Source organism: Hemicordylus capensis, chromosome 4 (assembly GCF_027244095.1).
Source record: "Hemicordylus capensis ecotype Gifberg chromosome 4, rHemCap1.1.pri, whole genome shotgun sequence".
In the NCBI taxonomy this organism is placed as follows: Eukaryota; Metazoa; Chordata; class Lepidosauria; order Squamata; family Cordylidae; genus Hemicordylus; species Hemicordylus capensis.
The window spans coordinates 105,363,141-105,390,928 of NC_069660.1; the positions used below are offsets into that span (position 1 = coordinate 105,363,141).

The window sequence follows — 27,788 nt, forward strand, 5'->3', positions numbered from 1 at the left end:
TAATTCTGACCTGCATTTGCATTTGGTTAGAATTCTGTAGATATGCAAACAGTCAGAATAACATTTGTGTGAAATGTACAAGGCAAAGCACATGTTTCCGTTGTAGTAAAAGGAAATAGGGGATGTTATAGAACAAAAAGCTCTGGGATGAAAGGTTATTTCACCAAGATATAGAACACATTACTGAGGGGAAGAACAATTTTTGTTCAGAGAACAATCAACTTCTTTGCTCTTTACTGATCAATAAAGTGGAAGATTGAAGTAGTAAGATGAGCCTACCTTTGAATCTAGTTTCTGTTTTACGTATGCACCATTTGCAGCTGTCAAGACATCATTGATTAAGATAAATATGTAACCTTCTAGATCAAATGCCAAATCAGAACTAGGAGAAAAGAAGATAAGATTTTAAAGTCATGGAGAATGCATAACTTTTACATATAAGAGACACAGAACAGACTTCTGTACAAGGGTCACATCCATAGACCAACCTCTCGTACTCAAAAAGATGCTGTGCAGCAGTAGACATACAGCATCAAGTAATACTAAGAATATCGCCAGCGCTGCAATTTATGACAGCACTGATACCTTTCTGGGAATGCAAAGTAGCTAGATTATGGGTGTCAATTTCCCTTCAACACATGGCCACCTTTGCCAGAAAAGCTCACCAATAATATGTGTTGTGGGGACAGTAGGAAATCATCATGCAGAGCACTATCATAGTAATGGATGACTAATAAAACTCAAACAGAAATATAAAAGAGTAACCAGGAATTGTGGAGAAGGAATCTAGCACATTCTTTGCTCTAGCAGCCCCAACTCTAGGTCCATAAAGTAGTGCAAGTCTAATGTACTGACTCAAGGACTTAAGAGAGTTATCAACCACCTCTTTTTTTTTTTTTAGGAGTTGGTGGGAAGAGCATGTACATAGTAGAATAAGCAAGCTGCAGAGCAGTGGCTGGCTTGTTTAGAATGAAACAGAGCTAGAAAACAAACTTAGATTTTTTTTTACAAGAAACCTTACCTTGCAGCTACAAATGCACCAATTATCATTGCAAATACTGTCATTTGAATTCCCCAAGAAAACTTTTTCCTAAGGGGGAAAAGATCAAGAGCTTTGTCATTACAGAAACGTTTCCAACACACCTAAGATTCTTAAGACTGTGATCCAAAATGACATTTCAAGAAATCATGATGGAAATAATTGAGGAGAATGCTGAAAAGCCAATGTATTCTCTGAAGTTTCCACCATAGCTGATAAGTACACTAGAGCTGTATTTATCAATGCTTTGTTCTTCCTGGTAAAGAACATAAGAACAGCCTTGCTGAATCAAGCCCAAGACCCATCTAGTCCAGCATTCTTTTCCCCACAGTGGCCCACTAGATGCCTCTGGGAAGCCCATAGGCAAGAGGTGAAGGCATGCCCTCTCTCCTGTTGTTGCTCCCCTGCAGTTGATATTCAGAGGCATCCTGCCTCTGAGCCTGGAGATAGTCTAGCCATCAAGACTAGTAGCCATGAATGGACCTGTCTCCCATGAATTTGTCTAAGGGGAAGGTAACAGGGGGAGCAGGGCCCCTTTGCCTCCTGTGGACATTCCAGCACAGATGGAGTGCAGCCTGCTTGTCAGCTGCCAAGTTCCAGCTGGCTGGTTGCCAGCCTCCCCAGATTGCTGAAGATTGCTGAAATTCCACCCTTTGGAGACAGGGAGCCATCTTGTTTGTTTGTTTGTTTTGTTATTTCTCTATGTAAACCGCTTTGGAAACTTTTGTTGAAAAGTGGTATATAAATATTTGTTGTTGTCCTGGGAGCTGCTTGTGTGAGGAGTGGCTTCTGGGGCTTGCAAGCCTAAAAGCAAGGAAGCTCACCATAGGTGTAGCCAACAGGCCGCCTGCCAAAGCAGGTCAGCCTTTGGGGCCAGGCCTTCGGGGGTGGGACTGCGGGCTGGGGGTTTGGGTTGGGCCTGGCCTCTTGCAGACATGTGTTTGGGCTCTCTTGAGTGGGATGGTGCTGGGGGTGTGCCTAGCAGTTCGGTGGCAGCTATTACTGTAGTGGTGGGGAATAGAAGAATTGGCACTGGCAGAGCAGCTGGCCGTTACAGGGGAAGGGAAATCAGTAATTTAGTAACTGTTTCCACTTCCAACTGTTCTGTCAACTCTTCGGCCCCAGGGAGCAGCCCCAACAACCCACAGAGTCTGGCCTTGCTCCTCTGTAATGCCAGGTCAGTTCAGAATAAGACCAAAATTGTCCACGATTTGATCGTGGATGAGGGAGCTGACCTGGCATGTATAACCGAGACCTGGTTGGGGGAGGCGAGTGGTCCAGTGTGGGCTCAGCTTCTCCCACCAGGTTACTCTGTCATGGAGCAGGCCACGGGAAGTGGGCGGGTGTGTGTATGTGGAGTGGCTGTGGTCCATTAGAATACCATTTCCCTTACCAGGGCCCCTGTGAGACAGCTGACTTATACTGAGTGCATATTTTTGAGGCTGGGAACTAGGGATAGACTGGGGAATCTGTTGGTGTACCGTCCACCCCGCTGCCCAACTGACTCCCTAACTTAGCTGACGGAGCTGGTCGCGGAGTTGGTGTTGGAGTCTCCTACACTTTTGGTGCTGGGGGACTTCAATATCCACTTTGGGGCTGGCTTGTCTGGTGCGGCTCAGGAGTTCATAGCAGCCATGACAACTATGGTCCTATCCCAATTAGTTTCTGGACCAACTCATGTTGCCAGCCATACACTCGATTTGGTATTTTGTTCGGATGGGGGGTGTTCCGTGGGTGGGGGATCCAGTGGTTTCCCCATTGTTATGGACGGACCACTACCTGGTTAAGGTTGCTCTCACAGCCACAATCTATTAGGATGGACCTATTAGGATGGTCCGTCCAAAAAGGCTGCTGGATCCAGTGGGATTTCAAAAGGCCTTGGATGATTTTGACGCTGGTGCAGCCGGTGATTCTGTCGATGCCCTGGTAGGAACCTGGAACAGGGAACTCAACAGGGCAGTAGACACGATTGCTCCTAAGCGTCCCTTCCGACCTGCTGCAAAAATGGCTCCTTGGTATACTGAGGAGCTGCGGGGGCTGAAGCGGTTGGATAGGCGACTAGAGCGCAAGTGGAGGAGAACTCGGTTTGAATCTGACAGGATTCAGCATATGACCCATTTGAAGGCTTATGCGGTGGCAGTGCGCGCAGCAAAAAAGATATTCTGGTCTGCGCGCATTGCGGCTGCAGGTTCATGCTCGGCGGAGCTATCCCGGGTTGTGAGGAGTTTGGTTTCTGCTCCTTCTACTTCCAATCAGTCCCCGGAGTTGCTCTGTTGTGATGCCTTTAATGGGTTATTTGCGAATAAGATCTCCTGTATTTGGGCTGACTTGGACTCCACTATTTCTGCAAGGTCTATGGAGGAAGTGTCCAGCAATCCCTCTTGCAGTATTAGATTGGATCAGTTTCAATCTGTGACTCCTGAGGATGTGGACAAGCTGCTTGGGGTGGTGCGGCCTACCACCTGTTCTCTGGATCCTTGCCTGATTTGGCTGCTTCTATCTAACAGGGAGATTGTTGGAGGTGGCCTAGTTAATATCGTAAATGCATCACTGAGGGAGGGTAGGATGCCCCCCTGCCTGAAGGAGGCAATGGTTAGACCACTCTTAAAGAAGCCTTCCCAGGACCCCTTAGCGATGGACAGCTACAGAACAATCTACAATCTCCCTTGGTTGGGCAAGGTGATTGAGAGGGTGGCGGCTGACCAGCTCCAGGCAGTCTTGGAGGAAACTGATTATCTAGACCCATTTCAAACTTGCTTTAGAGCTGGCTATGGGGTTGAGACAGCCTTGGTCGGCCTGATGGATGACCTTTATCGACAGAGGGAGTGTGACTCTGCTGGTCCTTCTGGATCTCTCGGAAGCATTCGATAACCATCGACCATGGTATCCTTCTGGATCGCCTGGGGGAGTTGGGGATAGGGGGCACTGCCTTGCAGTGGTTCCGTTCCTATCTCTCAGGTAGATTCCAGATGGTGGAGCTTGGTGACAGTTGCTCCTCAAAACGGGAGCTGTTATATGGAGTCCCTCAGGGCTCCATTCTGTCACCAATGCTTTTTAACATCTACATGAAACGACTGGGTGAGGTCATCAAGAGGTTTGGTGCTGGGTGTTATCAGTATGCTGATGACACCCAAATCTACTTCTCCTTTCCATCTTCAGGAAATGGCACTCATTCTCTAAATGCCTGCCCTCAGGCAGTAATGGGCTGGATGAGGGATAACAAACTGAAGCTGAATCCAACCAAGACGGAGGTGCTCATTGTGGGGGCTCAGAATCTGAGGGGTGAGTTAGATCTCCCTGTGCTGGATAGGATTACACTCCCCCAGAAGGAGCAGGTGCGCAGCTTGGGAGTACTCCTGGACCCAGGCCTCACCATGGTATCTCAGGTGGAGGCCATGGCCAGGAGTGCTTTCTATCAGCTTCGGCTGATTCGACAGCTGCGCCCATTCCTCGAAGAGGATGACCTCAAAACAGTGGTGAATCAGCTGGTAACCTCCCGGCTTGACTATTGCAATGTGCTCTACGTGGTAGAGCACATTGTACTCTACCTTTGCACGCAGTCCGGAAACTTCAGTTAGTTCAGAAAGCGGCAGCCAGATTGGTCTCTGGGGCAACCTGGAGAGACCATATGATGCCTGTTTTGAAACAGTTAACACTGGCTGCCAATATGTTTCCAGGCAAAATACAAAGTGCTGGTTATTACCTTTAAAGCCCTGAATGGCTTGGGTCCGAGATATCTTAGAGAGCGCCTTCTTTTACATGATCCCCACCACACGTTAAGGTCATCTGGGGAGGTCCGTCTCCAGTTACCACCGGTTCATTTGGTGGCGACTCAGAGGCGGGCCTTCTCTGTAGCTGCTCCTGGGCTGTGGAATGCACTCTCAGCAGAAATTCATAATCTTAATCCTTTACTGACCTTCAAGAGAGCCCTTAAAACCCATCTGTTTGGCCTGGCCTTTCAGGGTTTTTAATTAGTTTTAATTGTTTTAATGTTAACCTGGTTTTCAGGGTTTTGTTTTGATTGTTTGTTTTTTAAGATGTTTTTAAATTGGTGTTTATATTTGTATTTCTGTTTTAATTGTTTTTAATGATTTCTGTTTTTTAATTGTAAACCGCCCTGAGCCAGCTTGAATTCGATTTAAAAATTGAATGAATGAATAAATAAAACACTTTTAAAGCCATTCAAGCTGGTGGCCATCACCACATCCTGTGGCAGAAAATCCCATCAATTAATTCTGTTCTATGTTTTAAAAAAAAATACTTCCTTTTGTCAGTCCTAAATTTCCTGGCAATGACCCATGGTTTTGGTGTGTTGAGAGAGCAAGAAAAAAATCTCTATCTATTTTCTCTAAAGTAAAGTATGCAGTCAAGTTGATTTCGACTCCTGGCACCCACAGAGCCCTGTGATTTTCTTTGCTAGAATACAGGAGGGGTTTGCCATTGCCTCCTCCCACGTAGTATGAGATGATGCCTTTCAGCATCTTCCTATATCACTGCTGGCCGATATAGCACCAGCAGGGATTCGAACGGGCAACCTTCTGCTTGTTAGTCAAGCATTTCCCTGCTGCACCACTTAAGGTGACTCCACTTTCTCTATGCCATGTATAATTTTATAGACCTCTATCATATCTCCCCTTAGCTGCCTTTTTTCTAAACTAAAAAGCACCAGATGTTGTAGCCTTGCCTCGTGCTCTAGGACCCTGATCATCTTGGTTGCCCTCTTCCGCACCTTTTCCAGTTCTATGTACAGTTCTGGTCATCATATCTGAAAAAGGACACAGCACTCCAAATGTGGCCATACCATAGCTCTGTATAAAGGTATTGTAATATTAGCAGTTTCATTTTCAGTCCCCTTCCTAATGATCTCTAGCATGCAATTTGCCTTTTTCACAGCTGCTGCACACTTAGCCAACACTTTCAAGTAGTTGTCCACCATGACTTCAAGATTCCTCTCTGGGTCACTCACCAACAGCTCAGTCCCCATCAGTGTATATGTGAAGTTGGAGGGGGTTTCACCCTGATGTACATCACTTTACACTTACTGACACTGAATCGCTTTTGCCATTTTGTTGCCCACTCACCCAGTTTGGAGAGATCCTCTTGAAGCTCTTCACAATCAGTTTTGGATTTCACTACCCTGAATACTTTCATGTCATCTGCAAATCTGGCTACCTCGCTGCTTGCCCCAACTTCTAGATCATTTATGAATAAACTTAAAAGCACAGATCTCTGGGAGACCCCACTTTTTACTTCCCTCCATTGTCAAAACTGTCCAATTATTCATACTCTGTTTCCTCTCCTTTAACTAGTTATCAGCTCACAACTGAACTGTGTTTAACAATTTTATCCTTAAGTATGATTTCCATCAATTTACCCAGGACAGATTTTAAGATAACTGGCCTATAACTTCCTGGATCCCCACTAGATTCTATCTTGAAAATCAGTGTTACATTGGCTACTTTCCAGTCATCAGGTACAGAGCCTGACAGTAGAAGCAAGTTACATATTGTTGCTAAGAAATCAACAATTTGACATCTGAGTTCTTTGAGAACTCTTGGGTGGATGCCATCTGGCTCTGGTAATTTAATTTTTAAAACCAGTTTAGAACATCATCTCTCGTCACCTCTGTTTGACTCTGGTATTCAGCCTCCATTGCCGAGAGGCATCAGGAGTGGCACTCAGTAAGTATCCTCTATTGTGAAGACAGTTGCGAAGAACTCCTTCAGCTTCTCTGAAATCACCATATCCTCAATCATTCCTTTCACTCCCTCATCATCTAACGTTCCAACCACCTCCCTGGCAGGTTTCCTGCTTCTGATGTATATAAAGAAGTTTTTATTATCCCCCTCAACACTTTTAGTTACATGTTCCTCAAACTCTCTTTTTTATATCCCTTATTGTCTCCTTGCATTTCTTTTGCTAGAGTTTTTGTTCTGTTCATTTGGGCAGGACTTCCATTTTCTGAAGGAATTTGTCTTGCCTTTTATAGCTTCCTTGATTCTACTTGTTAGCCATACTGACCTCCTTCTAGAGGAGGTACCTTCCTCCTTTTTGGCATACATTCTGAGCTTCTATTATTGTGGTTTTAAATAGGGTCCATGCTGGAATGTCTTGACCCTCCCGACTTTCCCTTTCAGCTTTCTTTTTACTAGTCCCCTCATTTTTGAACTTTCCTCTTCTGAAGTCCAAAGTGTCTGTTTTGGATTTCCTTGGCAATTCTTCCCTCACATGTATGCTAAATTGGATTACACTATAGTCACTGTTCCCTACTGGTTCCACAACACTGACATCTCACACCAGGTCCTGATCACCACTCAGGATGAGGTCCAGCATCTCCTCCTCTCTGGTCAGTTCCATGACCAACTGTTCTAAGGCACAATCATTAAGCATATCTTGTCTCACATACATTGTGACTCCATAGAAGCAGCTACAGTATACCAGTCTTTCAAGCACTCCCCCACGGGATGGTTGTCATATAGGAAAATGTGGTGGTCTGCAAAGACCACAAGCAAACTGCAGCACAATAAAATTGGTCTGAGATACAATAAAATTAAAGAATTACTGTGATTTCAAAATGAACTATTGTGCATCTACTTATATTATAGCCACGTTTTACCCCTGCTAACTGGGCAAAGAGGCGCCTTTTTAATGTTGTGATTCTCTTTATTTAGCAGGGGGAGAGTAACTGGCCCTGTCCACCCCCAGCATAGTACCTCCAGTGACTGTGGCTGGTGTCTTATGCTTCTTTTTAGATTGTGAGCCCTTTGGGGACAGGGATCAATTGTATTTATTTAGTATTTATCTATGTAAACTGCTTTGGAAATCTTTGTTGAAAAGCAATATATAAATGTTGTTGTTGTTTTATGTCAAGTTGTCCAGGAGTCAAAAGGAAAAATCCTGCGAGAACTTCTGAGGTTATTAAAAAAAAAATGGTTACTTTAGGACTTTATAGTTACTTTAGGACCCAGTAAAGTTAATATTGGCCAGGTTTTTCTAAAGATGCTGGTTCCTGCTCAGTACAACATGAGAAACCCCCGCTTCAGTCCTAATTCAGGAGCTTCATATCATGCTGAGCTTCGAGCAAGCAATTTCCCCAGATGACGAAGAGGTCCTGCAACATAATACAACAGCCTGAGCTAAAGCTCAGTATTCCAAGTATCCCCACCTGGAGAGGGGAGAAGAGGTTTCTCATATTGCATTGAGTTTTAGAGCAGGTTCAGTGTAATATGAGAAATCCAATCTCCTCTCTCTTGCACCTAATGGGGATTTTCTTGACATGTTGAGCTTGGGACAAAGCTCCAGGTCACATCACATAAACACCCTGACATTCTCTGGCACACCCAGAGAGGAAGGAAAAGACCAGTGGTAAAAGCAAAATATGGTTATTTATTTATTTGTTTGTTTGTTTGTTTTTATTTATTTATTACATTTATATCCTGCTCTTCCTCCAAGGAGCCCAGAGCGGTGTACTTGAGTTTCTCCTCACAACAACCCTGTGAAGTAGGTTAGGCTGAGAGAGAAGTGACAGGCCCAGAGTCACCCAGCAAGTCTCATGGCTGAATGGGGATTTGAACTCGGGTCTCCCCGGTCCTAGTCCAGCACTCTAACCACTACACAACCATGTTTTGGCAAGCCAAACTTTGTGGACCCCTGACACAGACAGGATTCCCCCCACCCTTTTTTTACACTTGTTCAATGTAATACACAGGGTGCCATCTGCAAAAAGCTTTTTCAAGAAATTGGCCATAGTACCTTGAGTTTGGGCCACCTAATGGTGCAGTGGGGAAGTAACCTGCTTAGGGAGAAAGAGGTTGCTGGTTTGAATCCCCGCTGGTATGTTTCGCAGACTATGGAAAACACCTATATTGGGCAGCAGCGATATAGGAAGATTCTGAAAGGCATCATCTCATACTGTGCAGGAGATGGCAATAGTAAACAACTCCTGTATTTTACCAAAGAAAACCACATGGCTCTGTGGTCACCAGGAGTCAACACCGACTCGACAGCACAACTTTACCTTGAGTTGACCCTATTCTGGGCTCCTACCTATCTGCATGGCTGAAGGAAATAAGACTAGCATTAGCCACACTCTTCATATGGCCCAATACATGGAGCAACTGCAATTTCGCACCACTTACTTGAGTAAAATTCCTTCAGCAAACATTGTAAACAGAATAGAAAACCGTCTCAGGACCGTAAACATTGGCAGGCTGAAAAGAGAAAATGAGGAAACCAAGTTTTAGCCCTTATCCAAAGCAATCTGATATATTCCTATATAAACTGTGGAATATCAACTCCACATGGATATTCTGAGACATTTTAAAGTTAATTTGGAGAAGCTAAGATAAAAATACTAAGGCATAGGTGTTAAATACTGAGGCATAGATCCTGAACCTTTTGGAAGGGCGGTATAAAAGTTTTAATAATAAATAAATAAATAAATAAATTAAATTAAATGAAAGTGACTGTTCCTTGAAAAATCAGAGTAGGCAAAAAAAATTAATCATTTCCAACTTCGGTCAAATATACAGCAAGAAAATATTCCAGTCACTGACAAAGCTTGGGGCTAGCAAATATAAATTCCCCAAACTGAATAATTTGGATTTACGTATATGAAGTTCAACTATATACCAGCTATTTTAAAGTTTTACTCTTGGAAACATTACATGGGGAAAGTCCTGCATAAACTAGCTTATGTACTTTTAGCTCATTCACTTACAACAAGTGAAGCTCTCAAATTACAAGACTAGAAAATAATGTTATATTTAGTCACCTTCCTCAACTTGTTGCTAAAACTAGTACTTTCCTACATCTTTTAGTACCCATGATCCAGGAATAGTCAGCAATGGCATGGTATTACGGGATAAAATAACAGAGTAGCTTGCACTGTCCAAAAAAATTTTTTTAAAAAAATTGAGAACATTTTTCCCCCAGTGTTAGTATTATCTATTTTTAAAATGGTTTCATTAATGCACACTGTGTTATATGTATTAACGTTAGAATTATATAAAGTATTAGACTGTGACTTGTGTTTAAATAATTACTAATATTGTCAGGTAATTTTTGCAAGTACGCTCCAACAACAACTGATCACCATTTTCTGCTTCAGCAACTGTTTTTTCTTTCACTAGGACTTTTCTAACCTCCTCTCTCTTTATATCTGGGTGCTGCTAAAAAAATAAAGACACCACTAACATTCAGAGAACAAACCTTCTTGGAAACAGTATAGAATAACGTCTTTGTCACCAGGTTCATATGATTTACAACCAAGTTCTACATGAAAGAAATCTCTGTTACCATTAATCATCACAAAATCAGCAGGTCATCGTGTTCTTATTTGCACAGATATCGGAGAGCCAAATTAACCTTACTTGGCTTATAATGTCTTGAAGGAGCCTGATGCTGTGGTGGTTTACTTGGAAATAAATCACATTGGTTGACATACTGACTACTGCTGTACGACCGTCAGGGACCTACTTCTGGGTTGCATGGAGCACTTCCAGAGGAAGGGAAAATCAATGAAAATCATCGCCCGTGCATGAATAACCCCACATTTCAAAAGCAGGAACACTAGCACTGCACACATGCGTTTTCTAGCTGCACATATGCAGTCCTAGTCAGAATGTCAGCCAATGGATCTACCTCCAAGTAATAATGCTAATAACTAGTGCAATCCTAGCTGGTGGTATCATTAGTATGTTCTAGCACTGACATTCTGCAACTATGGGCAAAATTATGCATTATCTCAGTGTTTCAATGATTAAAGCATTTTTGAAAGCTACAATACTCTGCTTTTAACATATTTTAAAATATTTGCCCTCTCCAGACTAAGATGAGAAAAGAAGAATGCCTGCTGAATGTATTTCCCTTCTCCTTTAGCTAAGCTAAACAAAAACATACACATTTTAAGTAAAACACAAATGGTTTGTTTATAAATTTCAAAATAATTCATTTCAAATACAAATGTATCATAATTTAGAGATTTTAATAAAAACTTAATAAACTTATAACCTCACTCAAAGGTAAAAGTTATCCATACTTCAGTTTCTTTGTGCTGAACAGTCCTGTGATCTGGTTCCCAAAATAGAGAAGAGGTAGTGGAAATGTCTAGAAAATTGTAAAAAGGATAAAATAACTTTCAGTAAACAGGTAAGGGTAGGCTAGAGCAGTGTTTCTCAACCACCAGTCTGAGGACTGGTGCCGGTCCGTGAGCTGTTGGGTACCGGCCCGTGAGGGTACTGGTCCATCACATGTAGAGGGGTGGGGCCGGGGATCCACGGAGCCTGGGCGAGCTCTAAGGAGCTCAGTTCTAGGCAGGCAGCCCTTGCTCCTGGATAACATTAATTTAGCTTCCTTGTATGAACATTATCCAGCAACGAGAGGAGAGCTGGTCTTGTGGTAGCAAGCATGACTTGTCCCCATAGCTAAGCAGGGTCTGCCCTGGTTGCATATGAATGGGAGACTTGATGTGTGAGCACTGCAAGATATTCCCCTCAGGGGATGAAGCCGCTCTGGGAAGAGCAGAAGGTTTCAAGTTCCCTCCCTGGCTTCTCCAAGATAGTGCTGAGAGATATGCCTGTCTGCAACCTTGGAGAAGCCGCTGCCAGTCTGTGAAGACAATACTGAGCTAGATAGACCAATGGTCTGACTCAGTATATGGCAGTTTCCTATGTTCCTATGAGGGCTGCCTGGAAATGAGCTCCAGAGAGTTCCCAGTGGTAGCCCCTACCAGCCCAAAATTGTTTTGTGGGGCCTGGGGTTGGGGGTGACCCCTTTACTAACTGCTGCTTCAAGAAACTGCACATGAAGAATGTACCAGTCCATTACTCCTAAAACGTGGAGAAACACTGAGCTAGAGATCTAACTATTCATAGGAACCGTTTTCCCCAGACTTACAACATGGTAAGCTTCAGGAAATGCACAGTAATGCTTCAACTGTAGCATTATAGCTTTTGCATGTGAAATCAGTTTGGTTTCACAGCCTAGCTTACAACATTAGCACATATATCCTTCCTTTCCTCAAGAATGAAAGAATACAAAACAGAACAACTTCTGTCACATCAAAGACATTCTGTCTTCAGAGTTAGGCCCGATTTTAATGAGATGCTAGGCATGTAACAGAAATGTACCTATACAGTTACATACAGCTGATGTAATATTTAAATAATGTCACTGGTTCCTTAGACGTGCAGAAATCAATGGTATGCTAATATTGAATGCATAGGAAATGACAGTTCTTTAAATCTGATGCCATCCACATTTCTTTTACACACAGTCACATTTAAACATTTAAATCAGAAAATTCATTTCTGTGGGTTCCTCAGAATATGAAAAAAAATTAACATAAATATGCAGTCCAGTTCTATTTATGTTTACTCAGAAGCTACACTGGGCAGCATTCAGACCTTCTGTAGAGCAGCGCTCCATCATCAGAAGCTTCATCTGTGAATGGAAAGTGGAGCTGCACTCACACAGGGGGTCCACTGAAGGGCTGGATACCCACTAAGTTCAAACTCCCAGGTAAATGTATATAATTGCACCATAAGGCATTATTAACTGGAAGTAGGCAACTTAGTGGGATATATTTCTGAGTAAACCTTTACTGGTTCAGATTAGAAGGTTCTGAACCTGCATTTAAGCAACCCAAGATGGGGGCTTTCTGGAATTATTTGAACTGGAAATTTTTCTGGAAGGTTTTCCATACAAGTTTCCACCTTATTTGCATAAAAATGCATTGATTTTTCTCGACAACAAAAATTTAAATTTTCCTGATACCCTAAATAGATTGTGATCTGATTTGGCATGTTGTTTGATCTATATATATTGTAACACATACACCTACACCATATTAATTTTTCCTCACTGAACTCAAAGGTTTTTCATGTAGTCAAGCAGAAATGTTAGAAATGGGAGGGAAAAAATCACAGAAAAATTGAATATGGAAATACTTCCCAGAATTTTTTCTAGTTTGGAAAATCATTTTGCTAAAAAAATTATAAATAACATATCTGTAAGCCACTTTAAATTTAGCTGTATTTTCTGGAACAATGCTAATTCCAACAATTAACATTAGGCAAATATATAAAACCCTTGCACATCAGCAGTTATAAGTACTTACTGATGAGATTATTTTGCATGAGACAAAGTACTGCCTATGAAAACTTATGCCACAATAAACTAGTTAGTATTTAATGTTGCATCTTTTTGCAGCAACAAATTCATAATCACTCTTCTAGAATGTTTACTTATCAGAACAAAAGAAAAAATTGGACTCCTTTGATGTTAACAGCACTTTTTCCACCTTTAGAAGTTTGCTTTGTCTGGAGCAGCAAACAATGCTTATATTAATGTATTCAATGAAAGTGTTTCACATTGTATTCTTTCAGTTTACTCACATATATACAATGGAACAATTTTGAAGACCTACCTCTCCCCCATCAGAAGCATGCACAATATAGTTGATGCTTCTGCCCAAATGATTCACCAATGGTTTATTAGGCAGGAAAAATGCCATACCTTTCGAGGTATATTTCTGTCAAAGTCTGGAAACTTCACCACCCTGAGTGCCTTTCCCACCCAGAGGACAACCACCGTAGCCAACATCTGTGAAAGAAGCAACAGAGATCATGATTTTGGTCCTTTCTCTCCCTGCCTTATTAGCAATTTGGTTAATCAAGGATTCCAACTAACCTGGCCTAGTCCCACACAGAGCGAGGAAGGAAATCTATAATAAACAGCAAACAAATTAGACAAAGCATCACATAACTTGGCAAATCACATTCAGGCATAATGGAAAGAGCCTACCCGATGGCAGAGAGAATGCCCTACATCAGAACAATTCCCTGGCCAAAATGGAAATAAGCAAGAACCAAATGCATTTTTAAAATGCTTTTGCCTTTGCCACTGGCAACCAACGCCCCGGCATACATAGTCCCAACACGTTCGACTGTGTTTGCATAGCAATTGGATGGCATCAGTTGCTTCTTTTTAATGTATCCAGTAAGGGAATGAACACACACACACCCCTACACATATAGAGAGAGACTGTTCAGTAGAATGGAAAATCGAGACATGAGGCATCAGTGGAAAGAAACACAAAACACACCACAGGAAGGCTCAACACAGCACGGAGGAAAGGCTTTCAGAGCGACACTGTGCCCTGAAGTCAAAGAGGATGAGGCGCTGGGTAGAAATAAAACCCCAAGCACCAGCAACTGTGGTATGGCAATCTATGAAGCTGCAGCGTAGAGAAATAATCGTTACATTTCTATGCGATGCTGAACTGTCCTGGGAGTAACCCACTGGCATATAAAGAACACCGAGCAACTTCTGAGCAAGAGCCTACAAGTGGTCTCAGAAATCTATCCGAGGGGGACATAAACTATATCCAGTGCACATGCCCTCTGAACGGGAGCGCGGAGGGATGAGCGGTGCTCAGTGCAGCTCCTTCCCCCGTTGTTTCATGTGGGGGCTGCCGGTGACGCGTAGTAAGCGCCCACCTTCCCCTCGCCCAAATCAGGCTGGAATCTGGATCCTGGCTTTGCAAGAAGCCAGCCAGGCGAGCAAAAAGGTGGGTCACAGCAGCAGTTCACCAGCTGTTCAGGGAGGATGGATCCTGCCGGCGGGCGGCCTGCCTCCCCGATACACGAGTTAATATGCAACCCGTTGGCGCTGCCCCTGAACTTGCCACCGGCGCCCCCGCCCACGGCGGCGAACTTTGCTCGGACCTTGCTGGCTCGCCCCCCTTACCCGTAGCTGGTGAGGACGCTCTTGTTGACCACGACAATAAGGAAGGAGCTGAAGCCGTAGAAGGCAGCCGCCAGCAGCTTGAGGCAGACGGTGAGGCTGGGGGCCGCCGCCATGCCCGGCTCCTCATCTCCGCGAGCGGTGGCTGCTGCTATTGCGGCGGCGGCGGGGACTTCTCCTTTCACCCCACCAGCCTGACGTCTGTGCGCGGCCGCCGACATGGTTGCAAGCGAACGTCAGACTGGGCGGAGCAGAACAGACGCGGCCGGCCGGGAGCCAGCAGGGGCCGGCGGGAGGGTAGAGATAGGAGCCCCCTACCCCGCCCCCCCGCACTGAGACTGCGGGAAGCAGGGACCGCCTGCGCGCGTGTGGAAGAGCCACACAATGGTTGAGATTCGCGCCACTTTCTTCGCTTCTTTTGGGAAGCCGCTGCCGCGCTGCCCCGCTCAGAACGGAAGGCGCAATTGAAGAACACGCGGACCTTGCTGAACGTTATCTCTATGGTAGCGGCCCTCCATGGCCTCGAGCAGGGGTCTTCCCTAGCCGTCTACTGGAGACTGAGTGGGGACTCCTTTGCACTCCCCTCCCCAGTCCCCGCCTGAAAAAGAGAAGAGAACGGCGACGTGTCATTAAGCCGTGTGGTCCCAAGCCGCTTGAAAGGAAATCACCACCCGCACTTCAACTGCGCCAGAAATGGAGCAATATCCAGTGAACATGGCACAACAGACAGCAGGATGCTCCCCAGATCTGGCACCTCTTGAAGTGCCATCTTGTGCCAACTGACTTCTCTGAACAGCCTTCAAACAGTAGCCCCAAATGGAGCACATTGCAATAATCCAGTCTTGATGGAGATGTCCAGTAGGGATGTGCAAATTGATTCTGGTACAATTAGATTTGTACTCAAATCTAGCTGATTCGGGTGATTTGGAGACAAAACAAATCACCCCTGTGGTCCATTGGCTTGATTCAGATCCAAATCAAATCATGCCTGATTCAAATCGATTCGAGATTCGGATCCCTCCTATTAATTCCCCCAGATTCCCAGCTTTCATTTTAAAAAAACAAGCTAAGCTCTACCCCTTGTAGAAGTGGAGTTATGGAGCAAAATGTGTGGTCACTATTTTTCAAGTGTTTGGATTCTTTGGTGTATAACAACTTTCCCTCAATGAATCCCTATGAGGCTTCATTACACACCTTCATTTCTTCTATTCATTTTGACTGTCTTTTGGACAGTGGAACATAGGAGCTGCCATATACTGAGTCAGACCATTGGTCTCTCAAGCTCAGTATCGTCTTCACAGACTGGCAGCGGCTTCTCCAAGGTTACATACAGATATCTTTCTCAGCCCTATCTTAGAGATGCCAGACAGGGAACTTGGAACCTTCTGATGCTCTTCCCAGAGCGGCTCCATCCCCTGAGGGGAATATCTTACAGTGCTCACACTTCTAGTCTCCCATTCATTTGTAACCAGGGCAGACCCTGCTTAGCTAAGAGGACAAGTCATGCTTGCTACCACAAGACCAGCTCTCCTCCCATGACAGTGCCAACTGTCAACTGCCATGTGCCAACTACACCCCCCACTCTCACCTGCAAGGCAGTGGGGTACTACTCAGTTTATGTTCTAGGATTTTTCCCAAGTGTTTAGGCTCTTTGGTGTCTAATAACCTTTCCTCATAATGAATCCCTATGAGAATTCATTACACACCAAAGAATCTAAACACCTCAAAAATACCTAAAATATGAAGTACTCAGTGGCTTGTGGGTTGGGGGGTAGTTGGAACATGGGATGCCACTAATTCCCGACCCTTGTCTGCAAAGCAGTGGGGTCAAAATGAACAGAGGAAATGAAGGTGTGTAATGAAGACACCAAAGAATCTAAACACTTCAAAAATACCTTAAAAATAAATTGAGTACCCCAGTGGGTGTGGGTGGGTGTAGTTGACACATGGCAGTTGACAGTTGGCAATGTCCAATGATAGTCAAAATGAACAGAAGAAATGAAGGCGTATAATGAATACTCATAGGGATTCATTGTGAGGAAAAGTTATTAGATGCCAAAGAATCTAAACATTTCAATATTCCTAAAAATTAAAATGAGTACCCCACTGCCTTGCGGGTGGGGCATGGGATGCAGTTGGCACATGGAAGTTGACAGTTGACACTGTCCAGTGACAGTCAAAATGAACAGAAGAAATGAAGGTGGGCAATGAATCCTCATAGGGATTCATTATGAGGAAAAGTTATTAGACACCAAAGAATCCAAACTCTTGAAAAATAATGACTACACATTTTGCTCCATAACTCCACTTCTACAAGGGCTAGAGCTCCCCCCCCTTCAAATGAAAGCTGGGGGTCTGTGTTAGGGTTAGGATATGGCAACTTTGAATCCCCATTTTTTCCTATGGCGAAAATGTTCAAAATCAGTAATATCATTAAAAGTCAACCAAGTGTCCCACTGCCTTGCCATTTGGATGGTAGGTGGCACCCATGGGGACCTATCCACCACCAAAATGTGGTGCCCCTCAGACCTTGTGAAGTGGTCAAAATCTGTCTGAATCCAAATTGAATCAAAGCATACACAAATTGAATCTGGGTTGATTTGGTGGCGTAGATTTGAATACCAAAAAAATCAGGGGTGATTTGTTTGGGGTACAAATCAAATCAAAAAAATCAATTTGTGCACATCCCTAATGTCCAGGTCAGCCCTCTTCAGAAATAGGTGCCACCAGTGCACCAGCCCTAGCTGGGCAAAAGTGCTCCTAGCCACAGGAACCAAACCATGCCCAAGGAGTTCCAGAACTGTGAGTCTGACCCTTCAAAGAGAGTGCAGTTCTGTTTGGACTAGGGATGTGCACGGAACCAGGCGGGGAAAGTTCAAAGATGGGGGGTTGACTTTAAGGGGGGAGGGTGCACTTACCCCTTCCTCTGCTTTTTCCCCACTGGCACTCTGTTGGCAAAGTACTGCTTTTCCCTCCCTCCACTTTCCCCCCTGCTGCCCCGATGGTCCCTTTCCAAACAGAGCACCAACAGCTTGAAAGCAGAGGGAGGAATAAGTGCACCCTCCCCCACCCTTAAAGTCAGGCTCCCCCTGCCTTCAAACTGGTGGAACCACCAGTCTTTCAAGCCATTTCGGAGGCCCATAAAGGGCCTCCGAACTGGTTCTGTGCACATCCCTAGTTCAGACCAGGCTAACAATCTTTCACTGGATTCCTTGATTTCCTGGCCAACAGCACTGCCATACTGCCCGTATTGAATGTTTCCCCCCCATGCTCCTGAAACCTTCTCCTCTATGCTATATGTAGTGCTAAAGAGCTCAAGTTCAGGCTAGCTGCTAGCCCCAAACCTGAGTGCTGTATTGTTAGGGATAGGAAGCATAGTGTGGGAAGGAGGGTTTTTAATCTTATGGCATGTATCATCTTGATGCTAAAACCCACCTCCGGGATACTATAAGCTGGAGCTCAAGCAAGTTTGCTCCTTCCTTCCATTCCCTTCATTTTTCAACTGTCTTCCACATTCCTAGACTCGCCTGCCCTCAATCACGTACTTTATTGGTAGACATACCACCTGCTTGACTAACAGTTCCTTTAAATTCCTGTCATCTTCCATCTGAATAAAAGATCACAGTAAAAATACAAATTCCTGCTTTTCACATTCAATGTGAAACTCAAAGGTTCCCTCTCCAAACACTGAGATGAGTTCTTCTGACACTTTGTTATCTCTATTCCCTCCTCAGCTTTATGTAATCCTGGAAACTCAAAGGGCAATTTTTCTTTTATTTTTCTTTTCATTTACGACGTCCTATACTTCTGCATACTTAAGCAGGTAGAAATCAGCACCTTATTTCTCTGTGGCCCATTTCACTTCTAAATGATAGGCATTCAGTTTTGTTGTTTGCATATATGATGATATGATATGATTGTATTGCTATCTCATGCATGTTTGCGATTCAAGGGAGCAAGTGGGGTCAGCAACAAAATGTTGCAGAGTGCCCACCAGAGAAGTGCTCTTACTTAGGACTTTGGCCAGCCTGGAAGAGGAGCATTACGGTGTTGTTCATGCCTTATGATGGGGGGTGGGGGCAGGTTTCATTGGAAGAAGAGGGAAAGGATACATTTTTTCCCCTTTTCCTTGGTCTTTCCTGTAGTGTGTTATACAGAGCTAGAGGGTCCAGTTTGGAGCTGTCAACTGCCCAAACCTGAGTATTTTTTTGCTAAACACAAGGTGGGGGTGGTCACTGTATGGTGTAGATAAGGGAACTGTTTAACCTCGCAGCACCCATTCCCCCAAACTTAATATCTCCTCCAAGATACTTACTATAAGAGGCTTGAACAAGCCAATTCCCTCTCTCCCTTGTTGTGAGAACAGGCTGTTTGGGGGCTACAAGCAGCACCCCTCTATTATTTGGAACTGCAGCTTGCAGTCTCCATCTTGGCTACCTGAGCTTGCGGGATCAGAAGCCCTCCACATCCCCATATTTGGCAAACTCTCAAGTTAGCCGTTTCGCATGAGCTGCATGGGGCAGGTAAAGCCAGGTCAAATATGGCATGCAACTGCAAGGTGATTTCCCCCCCTGCCCTTCTCTATTCTCAACACAGAGAAGGGTGCTGGCTGAGCAGAGTTGCAAACAAAGAGAATAATAAAACTCCTCTTTTCATTGGCAAAAAGGATTAGTCTTACTAATCACCTCAACATACGGCTGTAACACTCCCACCTCACTTTCACAGCATTAATGGTTTGGCACGGTTGGTTAGTGTAAAAATAATTCTGATCTTCCCACCTGGAAGGTCTTCCTGACCAACAAGATAAGTTTTGAGTCCGCCCATTTACCCTATCCCAAAAAGGTTTTTCAAGCTATTCCACTTTATTGTTCCTCAAGATTGCACACACTCATGATTGAATCACACAACATGTATTCTTTTGTTAACCATGGATGTCATCCCCTACAGCCAGAGGGTGTGGCCCATGTTTGCCCCCAAGCCGCAATCATTGGCGTGCTTTGGCTTTGTCTAGTCCATCAACCACAGCTATTGCTCCAGCTGTGCTTCCAGCCTCTGGTTTGGACCTGTCTCCAGATCCATGCACCACGCTTGGCTGCCTTAGAGAACCAACCTCCCCTGGATTTTCCTTAGAACTTTTGGTTACCTGGCTTGTGAGTAGCACACTTGCTTCTCCTCCACCCTATCCTTCTGCTTGGTCTCTGGGAAGAAGTACCCCAGTGCACCCCATCCAGCAACAGATTTGGAATAGATATTACCAATAATCTCTCGTTTGCGCCCTTCACTTCCTCCTAAGTCTAAATCTGCACTCCAGGTTCTTTCTCTGGCTAGCCTTAAGCTGATTTAATTGCAATTCAGAACTTTAAGCTAAAGCACCTCTTCACAAGTCTCTAATTGATATTGCTAGTCAAATTTTTATTGCCTTTTATCACCTGCCTATTTTTCATTTTGTGTACCCCAATAATCTTTAAATAAACCTGAATGTACCATATTCCTATCTCAAGTCTTTATTTCCAGACCAAAGGTTTGAACAAATTGACACTGCAATGGACCACTCCAGTCTCACTAATTACCCACACAAGCCCAAAAGTGGTCTCGAGGTGTTCTGCCAGCGTTCCAGAAGAGTTCCATTAACACCACCTCCCTTCCATTTTCTTCTTGTATTTTAGTTGTCACATTCAACATGCTGTGTCTCATTTGCTGTCAACAATAGGAACATAGGAAGCTGCCATATACAGGTGAAACTCGGAAAATTAGAATATCGTGCAAAAGTCCATTAATTTCAGTAATGCAAATTAAAAGGTGAAAATGAGATATGAGACAGACGCATTACATGCAAAGCAAGATAAGTCAAGCTTTAATTTGTTATAATTGTGATGATCATGGCATACAGCTCATGAAAACACCAAATCCACAATCTCAGAAAATTAGAATATTACATGGAACCAAGAGGACAAGGATTGAAGAATAGAACAATATCGGACCTCTGAAAAGTATAAGCATGCATATGTATTCAGTACTTGGTTTGGGCCCCTTTTGCAGCAATTACTGCCTCAATGCGGCGTGGCATGGATGCTATCAGCCTGTGGCACTGATGAGGTATTATGGAAGACCAGGATGCTTCATTAGCGGCCTTCAGCAATTCTGCATTGTTTGGTCTCATGTCTCTCATCCTTCTCTTGGCAATGCCCCATAGATTCTCTATGGGGTCAGGTCAGGCGAGTTTGCTGGCCAATCAAGCACAGTACGCTGTATACTTTTCAGAGGTCCCATATTGTTCTATTCTTCAATCCTTGTCTTCTTGGTTCCATGTAATATTCTAATTTTCTGAGATTGTGGATTTGGGGTTCTCATGAGCTGTACGCCATGATCATCACAATTATAACAAATTAAGGCTTGACTTATCTCGCTTTGCATGTAATGTGTCTGTCTCATATATCAATTTCACCTTTTAATTTGCATTACTGAAATTAATGGACTTTTGCACGATATTCTAATTTTCCGAGTTTCACCTGTACTGAGTCAGACCATTGGTATATCTAGCTCAGTATTGTCTTCACAGACTGGCAGCGGCTTCTCCAAGGCTGCAGGCAGGAATCTCTCTCAGCCCTATCTGTATGCTTTGGTAGTTTGTTGGTTCAATAAAAAAAATCTTGTCATTAAAAATAAAAATAAAAATCTTGTCCTATCTTGGAGAAGCCAGGGAGGGAACTTGGAGCCTAGATGCTCTTCCCAGAGTGGCTCCATCCCCTAAAGGGAATATCTTACAGTGCTTACACATGTAGTCTCCCTTTCAAATGCAATCAGAGAGGACCCTGCTTAGCTAAGGGGACAAGTCATGCTTGCTACCACAAGACCAGCTCTCCTCTCCTCCATAGATTTAATAGATCTACTTAAACCACCCATCTAATTCCTTAAGATCACTTTTTTCTCTTTCCCAAGGCGGAAGTGAGACCTCACTGTAAAAAACAATTGAGAAATCTGGGGTTTCAGCATAGTTGAGATTGGGCAGCAACGGCATGTCTCTTATCCCCCCACCAAGCAAAAATTAGTAGTAAAGGCAGGAGTTCCTCTCTCTCGACAATAAGATGAGGTCTGCACGCAGCCGGGAAATACTTGAATAACAAGCAGAAGTTTGCCGGTTTGAATCCCCGCTGGTATGTTTTGCAGACTATGGGAAACACCTATATTAGGCAGCAGCGATACAGGAAGATGCTGAAGGCATCATCTCATACTGCGCGGGAGGAGGTAATGGTAAACCCCTTCTGTATTCTATCAAAGAAAACCACAGGGCTCTGTGGGAGCCAGGAGTCAAAATCGACTCGACGGCACACTTTACCTTTATAGCATTTTCTTATCTTTATGCCCTCAGCATTCCATAAGGCCTTGGGCATTTAATTGTTTTTCTTCCTTCCTTTCTTCTAATTTGAAAACAGAGAGTCCTCGCGAGTATGTCAAAATCCCTACTTTATGCCTTGGTTTTATTCTGGTTTATGACCATAATAAAGATTATTGGATTTGAGTTCCCTCCCTGGCATCTCCAAGATAGGGCTGAGAGAGATTCCTGCCTGCAACCTTGGAGAAGCCACTGCCAGCCTGTGTAGGGAATAGTGAGCTAGATGGCCCAATGGTCTGACTCAGTATAAGGCAGCTTCCTATGTTCCTAAGTTCAGTCCAGATAATACCAAGGTGCTGTCGATTGGTTTTGACCTACAGTGTCAAAATCATATGCGTGTGCAATTTCCAACAGTTAATAAGCAGACTCTTACCAAAACAACAACAACCCACCCCCCACCCCCACACACAACTATTAGTTGGAGTCTTTGTTTCTGTGTTACTTTCACCATTATAACAATACCCAAAGCCTTAACAGCCAATCTATCATCCCAGGAACTTACTACTACTACTATACTTACTACTGTTACTATAATTTTCAACAAAGTTTCCAAAACGGTTTACATAGAAAAATAAAGAATAAATAAATAAGATGCTTCCCTGTCCCCAAAGGGCTCACAATCTAAAAAGAAATGTAAGGTATACCCCAGCAATAGCCACTGGAGGGATGCTGTGCCAGGGTTGGATAGGGCAAGTTGCTCTCCCCCTGCTAAATAGAGAATCACCACTTTTAAAAAACCATCTTTTTAAAGGTGCCTTAGGCAGCAAGATAGATCTTTCTGCACCTGCAGTTCAGTGCTGCAGCCCGCAAGTTTTGCAATATGTTCTGGTCATTATCAGAGATAAATGTTTGAATACTACCTAACAGCAATACTTCTTGAGCACCAGAAAGCACAGAACCAGTCATCAAATGAATAACCTCCAAAATCTCTGCCCAATATATTTTGATTCACATTAAGCCTTTAGAGTTTCAGCTGTGAACCTGCATTATACAGTACATAGTTTAACACACACACCCAAAAAAAACCCACCTCAGTGAAAAGCATATGGTACCAGAGGGGAGAGCCACCTAATGACGCAGTGGGGAAATGACTTGCATATTATTTTCTTGTTTACACAGTCAGACAGGTATTATTGACTGGTTTGTTTTATCCAGACATCGAGTCCTTCCCAAGGGCCTATGATGGCTGAATTTTATTGTCAATGTTGTTGTTATAGATATCGTCGCAGAATATAGGCTGTTCCCAGTAAAGCTGCTTTTTATAATTGGCTGGTGGTGATTTCTGTGGCCCCTATGGTGTTGAGGTGCTCTTCAAGGTCTTTTGGGACTGCACCCAGGGCGCCAATGACCACTGGGTCTTTTTCTGCCACAGCCTTTCAATTTCAATTTGTAGATCTTTGTATTTTGTCCCCCCCCCCCATTTCTTTTTCTTCTATTCTGCTACCCCCTGGTATTGGTATGTCGATTATTTTGACTTGTTTTTCTTTCTTCTTGACTACAGTTATATCTGTTGTATTGTGTGGCAGATGTTTGTCTGTTTGTAGTCGGAAGTCCCATAATATTTTTGCATCTTCATTTTCTACCACTTTTTCAATTGTATGGTCCCACCAATCTTTGGCTACAGGTAGCTTGTATTTTTTGCAGATGTTCCAGTGTATCATCCCTGCTACCTTGTCATGCCTTTGTTTGTAGTCAGTCTGTGCAATCTTTTTACAACAGCTGATTAGGTGGTCCACTGTTTCATCTGCTTTTTTACAAAGGCGGCACTTGCTGTTTGTTGTGGATTTTTCGACTTTTGCTCTTATTGCATTTGTTCTTAGTGCCTGTTCTTGTGCAGCCAGTATTAAACCCTCTGTTTCTTTCTTCAAGTAACCATTCTTAATCCATTCCCAGGTCTTGGTGATGTCTGATATTCCACTTATATTGTGCAAATGTTGACCATGCAGTGGCTTATTTCTCCATTTTTCTGTTCGGTTCTTGACTTGTTCTTTCTTGTAGGCCTGGTTTGTTTCATTGCTGTTGAACAGTTTCTCGTTATTGACCATTTGAAGTGCATCTTCTTCACTGTCCTTGATATATTCTTCAAGGCCTCTTTTTTCCTCCTCTACTGTTTGATGGTCTTGCAGCATTCCTCTTTCAGCTGAGCTGCGAGGGAGGTATAACCTATCTACATCACTGCGGGGGTGCAGAGCATGATTGATGGTCATTATTTTCCTGGTCTTACGGTCTAGCGTCTCTAGCTCTGCCTGGGTCCAGTCTATTATTCTTGCAGTGTATCTGATAACAGGTATAGCCCAGGTGTTTATGGCTTGTATGGTGTTCCCGCCATTGAGTTTGGACTTTAGGATTTTTCTAACTCTCCTAACTCTAACTCTCACTTCCCATTTTTCTTTTAACTTCAGTGTGTGCGATGTTATCAGCCTAGAGAATGCCCAAGTATTTGTAAGGTTCTTTCTCTTCCAGGTTCTTGATCTTGCTTCCATTGGGCAGTTCTATTCCTTCTGTTTTTCTTATTTTTCCTCTTTTCATTATTAATGCAGCACACCTGTCTAGTCCAAACTCCATTGCTATATCGCTACTGAATATATGGACAGTGTTTAGCAGTGATTCGATTTCTGACTGGGACTTTCCATACAACTTCAGATCATCCATGTACAGCAGATGGTTGATTTGACTTGATGTTTTAGATGTTTGGTATCCGAGGCCTGTTTTGTTTAGTATTTGTGAAAGTGGGGTCATGGCGATTACAAACAACAGAGGGGATAGTGAGTCCCCTTGGAAAATGCCTCTTCTAATGCTAACCTGTCCAAGTGTCTTGCCATTGATTGTTAACTGTGTACTCCACATGCTCATTGCTTTTTAAATAAATATCTGAATGTTTTTGCTGAAACCACTTGTTTCTAAACATTTTAGTATCCATGTGTGAGGCAATGAATCGAAGGCTTTCTTGTAGTCAATCCATGCAACACTTAAATTTGTTTTTTTTTCTCTTGCAATTTTCTAAAATCTTTTTGTCAATCAGCAGCTGGTCTTTTGTGCCTCTGGTGTTCGGGCAATTTCCTTTCTGTTCAACTGGAAGCTGTTTGTTAGTTAATAAGTGTTGCATCACTTCATCTGCTATTATTCCAGTTAATAATTTGAACATGGTTGGCAGGCAGGTTATCGGTCTATAATTACTTGGAACTGCACCTTTTGATGGGTCTTTCATGATGAGATGACTGAGTTTTCCCAGTTGTTAGCCATTGTTCAATATCACCTCCTTGCCAAATGTGATTGAACTGTTTTGATAGTTGTTTATGAAGGCTTGTTAGGTGTTTAAGCCAAAAGCCATGCACCCTAACTTATTACCTGAGTGGACTCTAGTATCATGCACAGAGATTGCCTCAATACTGAACCAGTTTAAAACTGATAAGGCCCCCGGCTCAGACACTTTGCCGGTGGAGGCCATCAAGAATAACATGGATTGGTGGCTGCCGGTATTAGCCTCTTTGTTTACAGCTATTGACCGGACGACCTCGCCCCCTAGTGAATGGGGATTGGCGATTGTAATTCCTATATACAAGAGAGGCCAAAGACATTTACCATCTAATTATTGCCCTATTAGCCTTCTTAATGCTATTGGCAAAATGTATGCACTTCACCTACTCAACAAATTTCAGGACTGGATGGACAAAGAGCAGGTGCTGGCTGATGAGCAGGCAGGCTTTAGGGCCAATCATTCTACTATTGAGCATGCTTTAGTCTTACAACATCTAGCGGAGAAATATTCTAATTTATCCCGTTCAACTCTTTTTGCTGCCTTTGTGGATTTTAAATCGGCATTTGATTCCATATCCAGAGACAAATTATGGGAAAGGTTGTTTAACTCCTCTATTGATTGACGTTTGCTACTTCTAATTTATAAACTTCATAAGAATTCATGTCTGAAGGTCCGATGCAGTTCAGCTGGAATCCTCACTAAGGGAATCCCTACCTAGCTTTCGAGGAGTGAGGCAAGGTTGTATACTTGCTCCAGCTCTTTTCAATCATTATATTAACCCCATTGTGGATATTATTACTAATCCATCTTTTCATCCACCTAGATTGGCCAATAGACAGGTTAATATTCTGCTTTATGCAGATGATGCAGTGATTTTATCTCAGACTCCTGTTGGTCTTCATAGAGTGCTTTGCTCTTTGGCTACTTTTTGCCATGAATATGCTCTGGAAATCAATTATAGCAAGACCAAAATTCTGGCCTTTGCTAAACACCCGAAGACCTTGAACTGGTCTTTGGCTGGACATAAATCAGAACAGGTTAAGACCTTTAAATATCTAGGGGTTGTTTTCCAGGCCTCTACGAAACGCCAAGTACATCTGCAATATGTTACCCAAAATGCACGAAAATCGGCATTGGCCATCCAATCATATTTCCATCAAGATGGGGCTCAATTTGTACCAGCCACCCTTAAGCTATTTATAGCTAAAGCCTGCTCTCAGTTGCTCTATGGGTCACAGTTGGGCCCGTATACGAACTGCATACCTCTAGAGGTAGTTCAGACAAAGTTTTTGAGATCTATTTTACAGATCCCTAGATGTGTTCCCAATGTAATATTGAGGGTTGAAACTGGTATGCCTAAGATGGAAGCCCAGATGTGGTTTTCCATTTTGAGCTTCTGGTTAAGATTGTCTTTCTTCTCTACAGGCCTTGCTCACCTAATTTTTATTGATAAATTTAACTCTAGTTGGAAGCGGTCACTATCTCACCAAATAAGTTTATATGGCTTTAGTCCGGATGGTTTATTAGAAATGGGTTTTTCTCGTGCAAGACTGATACTAAAGCCATCTATGACATGATACTAAAGCCATGATACTAAAGCTATGACATGATACTAAAGCCATCTATGACATGGAAATGCAGACTGATCGATCTTTAATCTCTAAAGAAGTTTTCCTGGGTCAACAAATGTATAATACTAAACCTGCGAATTACTTGGACAAGATTACCATTACTAAGTACCGCAGGACGTTCACACTGGCCAGATTTAATGTGCTACCTTCAGCTGAACTAGAAGGTAAATTTAGAGGGATACCAAAAGAGCAGAGACAATGCCCTTGCGGCTCTGGAGAACATGAGTCTATCTTTCATATTTTACTCCACTGTCTCTTCTATATGGATTTTCGAACTCGTTATATTTCCTCATTACTGGCTGATTTCCCAGGACATACAGATGTATTTTACGTCAACTATCTGCTCTCAGATCAGAAGGAGGAAGTAACAATTAAAGTTGCTAAGTTCTGTGAGGCAGCTAAGAATGCTAGACAACAAATGGTAAACCAGATTATGCAAACTGGAAACTGCTGATTAGGATGAGTCTATGTCTCTGTTTATATCATGTATATATTATTATTATATCATCTGTATTATTATGTATACTTTAAATTTTGGTCTATGACCGTAAATAAACATAACTGACCGACTGACTGCTTTTTAAAATAAATATCTGAATGTTTTTGCTGACACCAGTTGTTTCTAAACATTTTAGTATCCATGTGTGAGGCAATGAATCGAAGGCTTTCATGTAGTCAATCCATGCAACACTTAGATTTGTTTTTCTTCTCTTGCAATTT

The 27,788-nt window shown here is 43.1% G+C and overlaps 1 protein-coding gene across 1 annotated transcript in view; it reads right to left on the minus strand.

Annotated features, from left to right (window-relative positions):
* The window catches only part of SLC35D1 (solute carrier family 35 member D1), a 32,655-nt gene extending 17,649 nt beyond the window's left edge, over nucleotides 1–15,006 (minus strand). Inside the window, exons 1-7 of the mRNA XM_053242457.1 lie at nucleotides 14,789–15,006; nucleotides 13,730–13,763; nucleotides 13,556–13,642; nucleotides 11,079–11,146; nucleotides 9,178–9,249; nucleotides 1,022–1,090; nucleotides 280–382 (exon numbers count right to left, since the gene is read on the minus strand). Coding sequence (XP_053098432.1) covers nucleotides 280–382; nucleotides 1,022–1,090; nucleotides 9,178–9,249; nucleotides 11,079–11,146; nucleotides 13,556–13,642; nucleotides 13,730–13,763; nucleotides 14,789–15,006 — 651 coding nt within the window. The remainder of the gene's footprint in view (nucleotides 1–279; nucleotides 383–1,021; nucleotides 1,091–9,177; nucleotides 9,250–11,078; nucleotides 11,147–13,555; nucleotides 13,643–13,729; nucleotides 13,764–14,788) is intronic.
* Nucleotides 15,007–27,788: the final 12,782 nt, after the last annotated feature.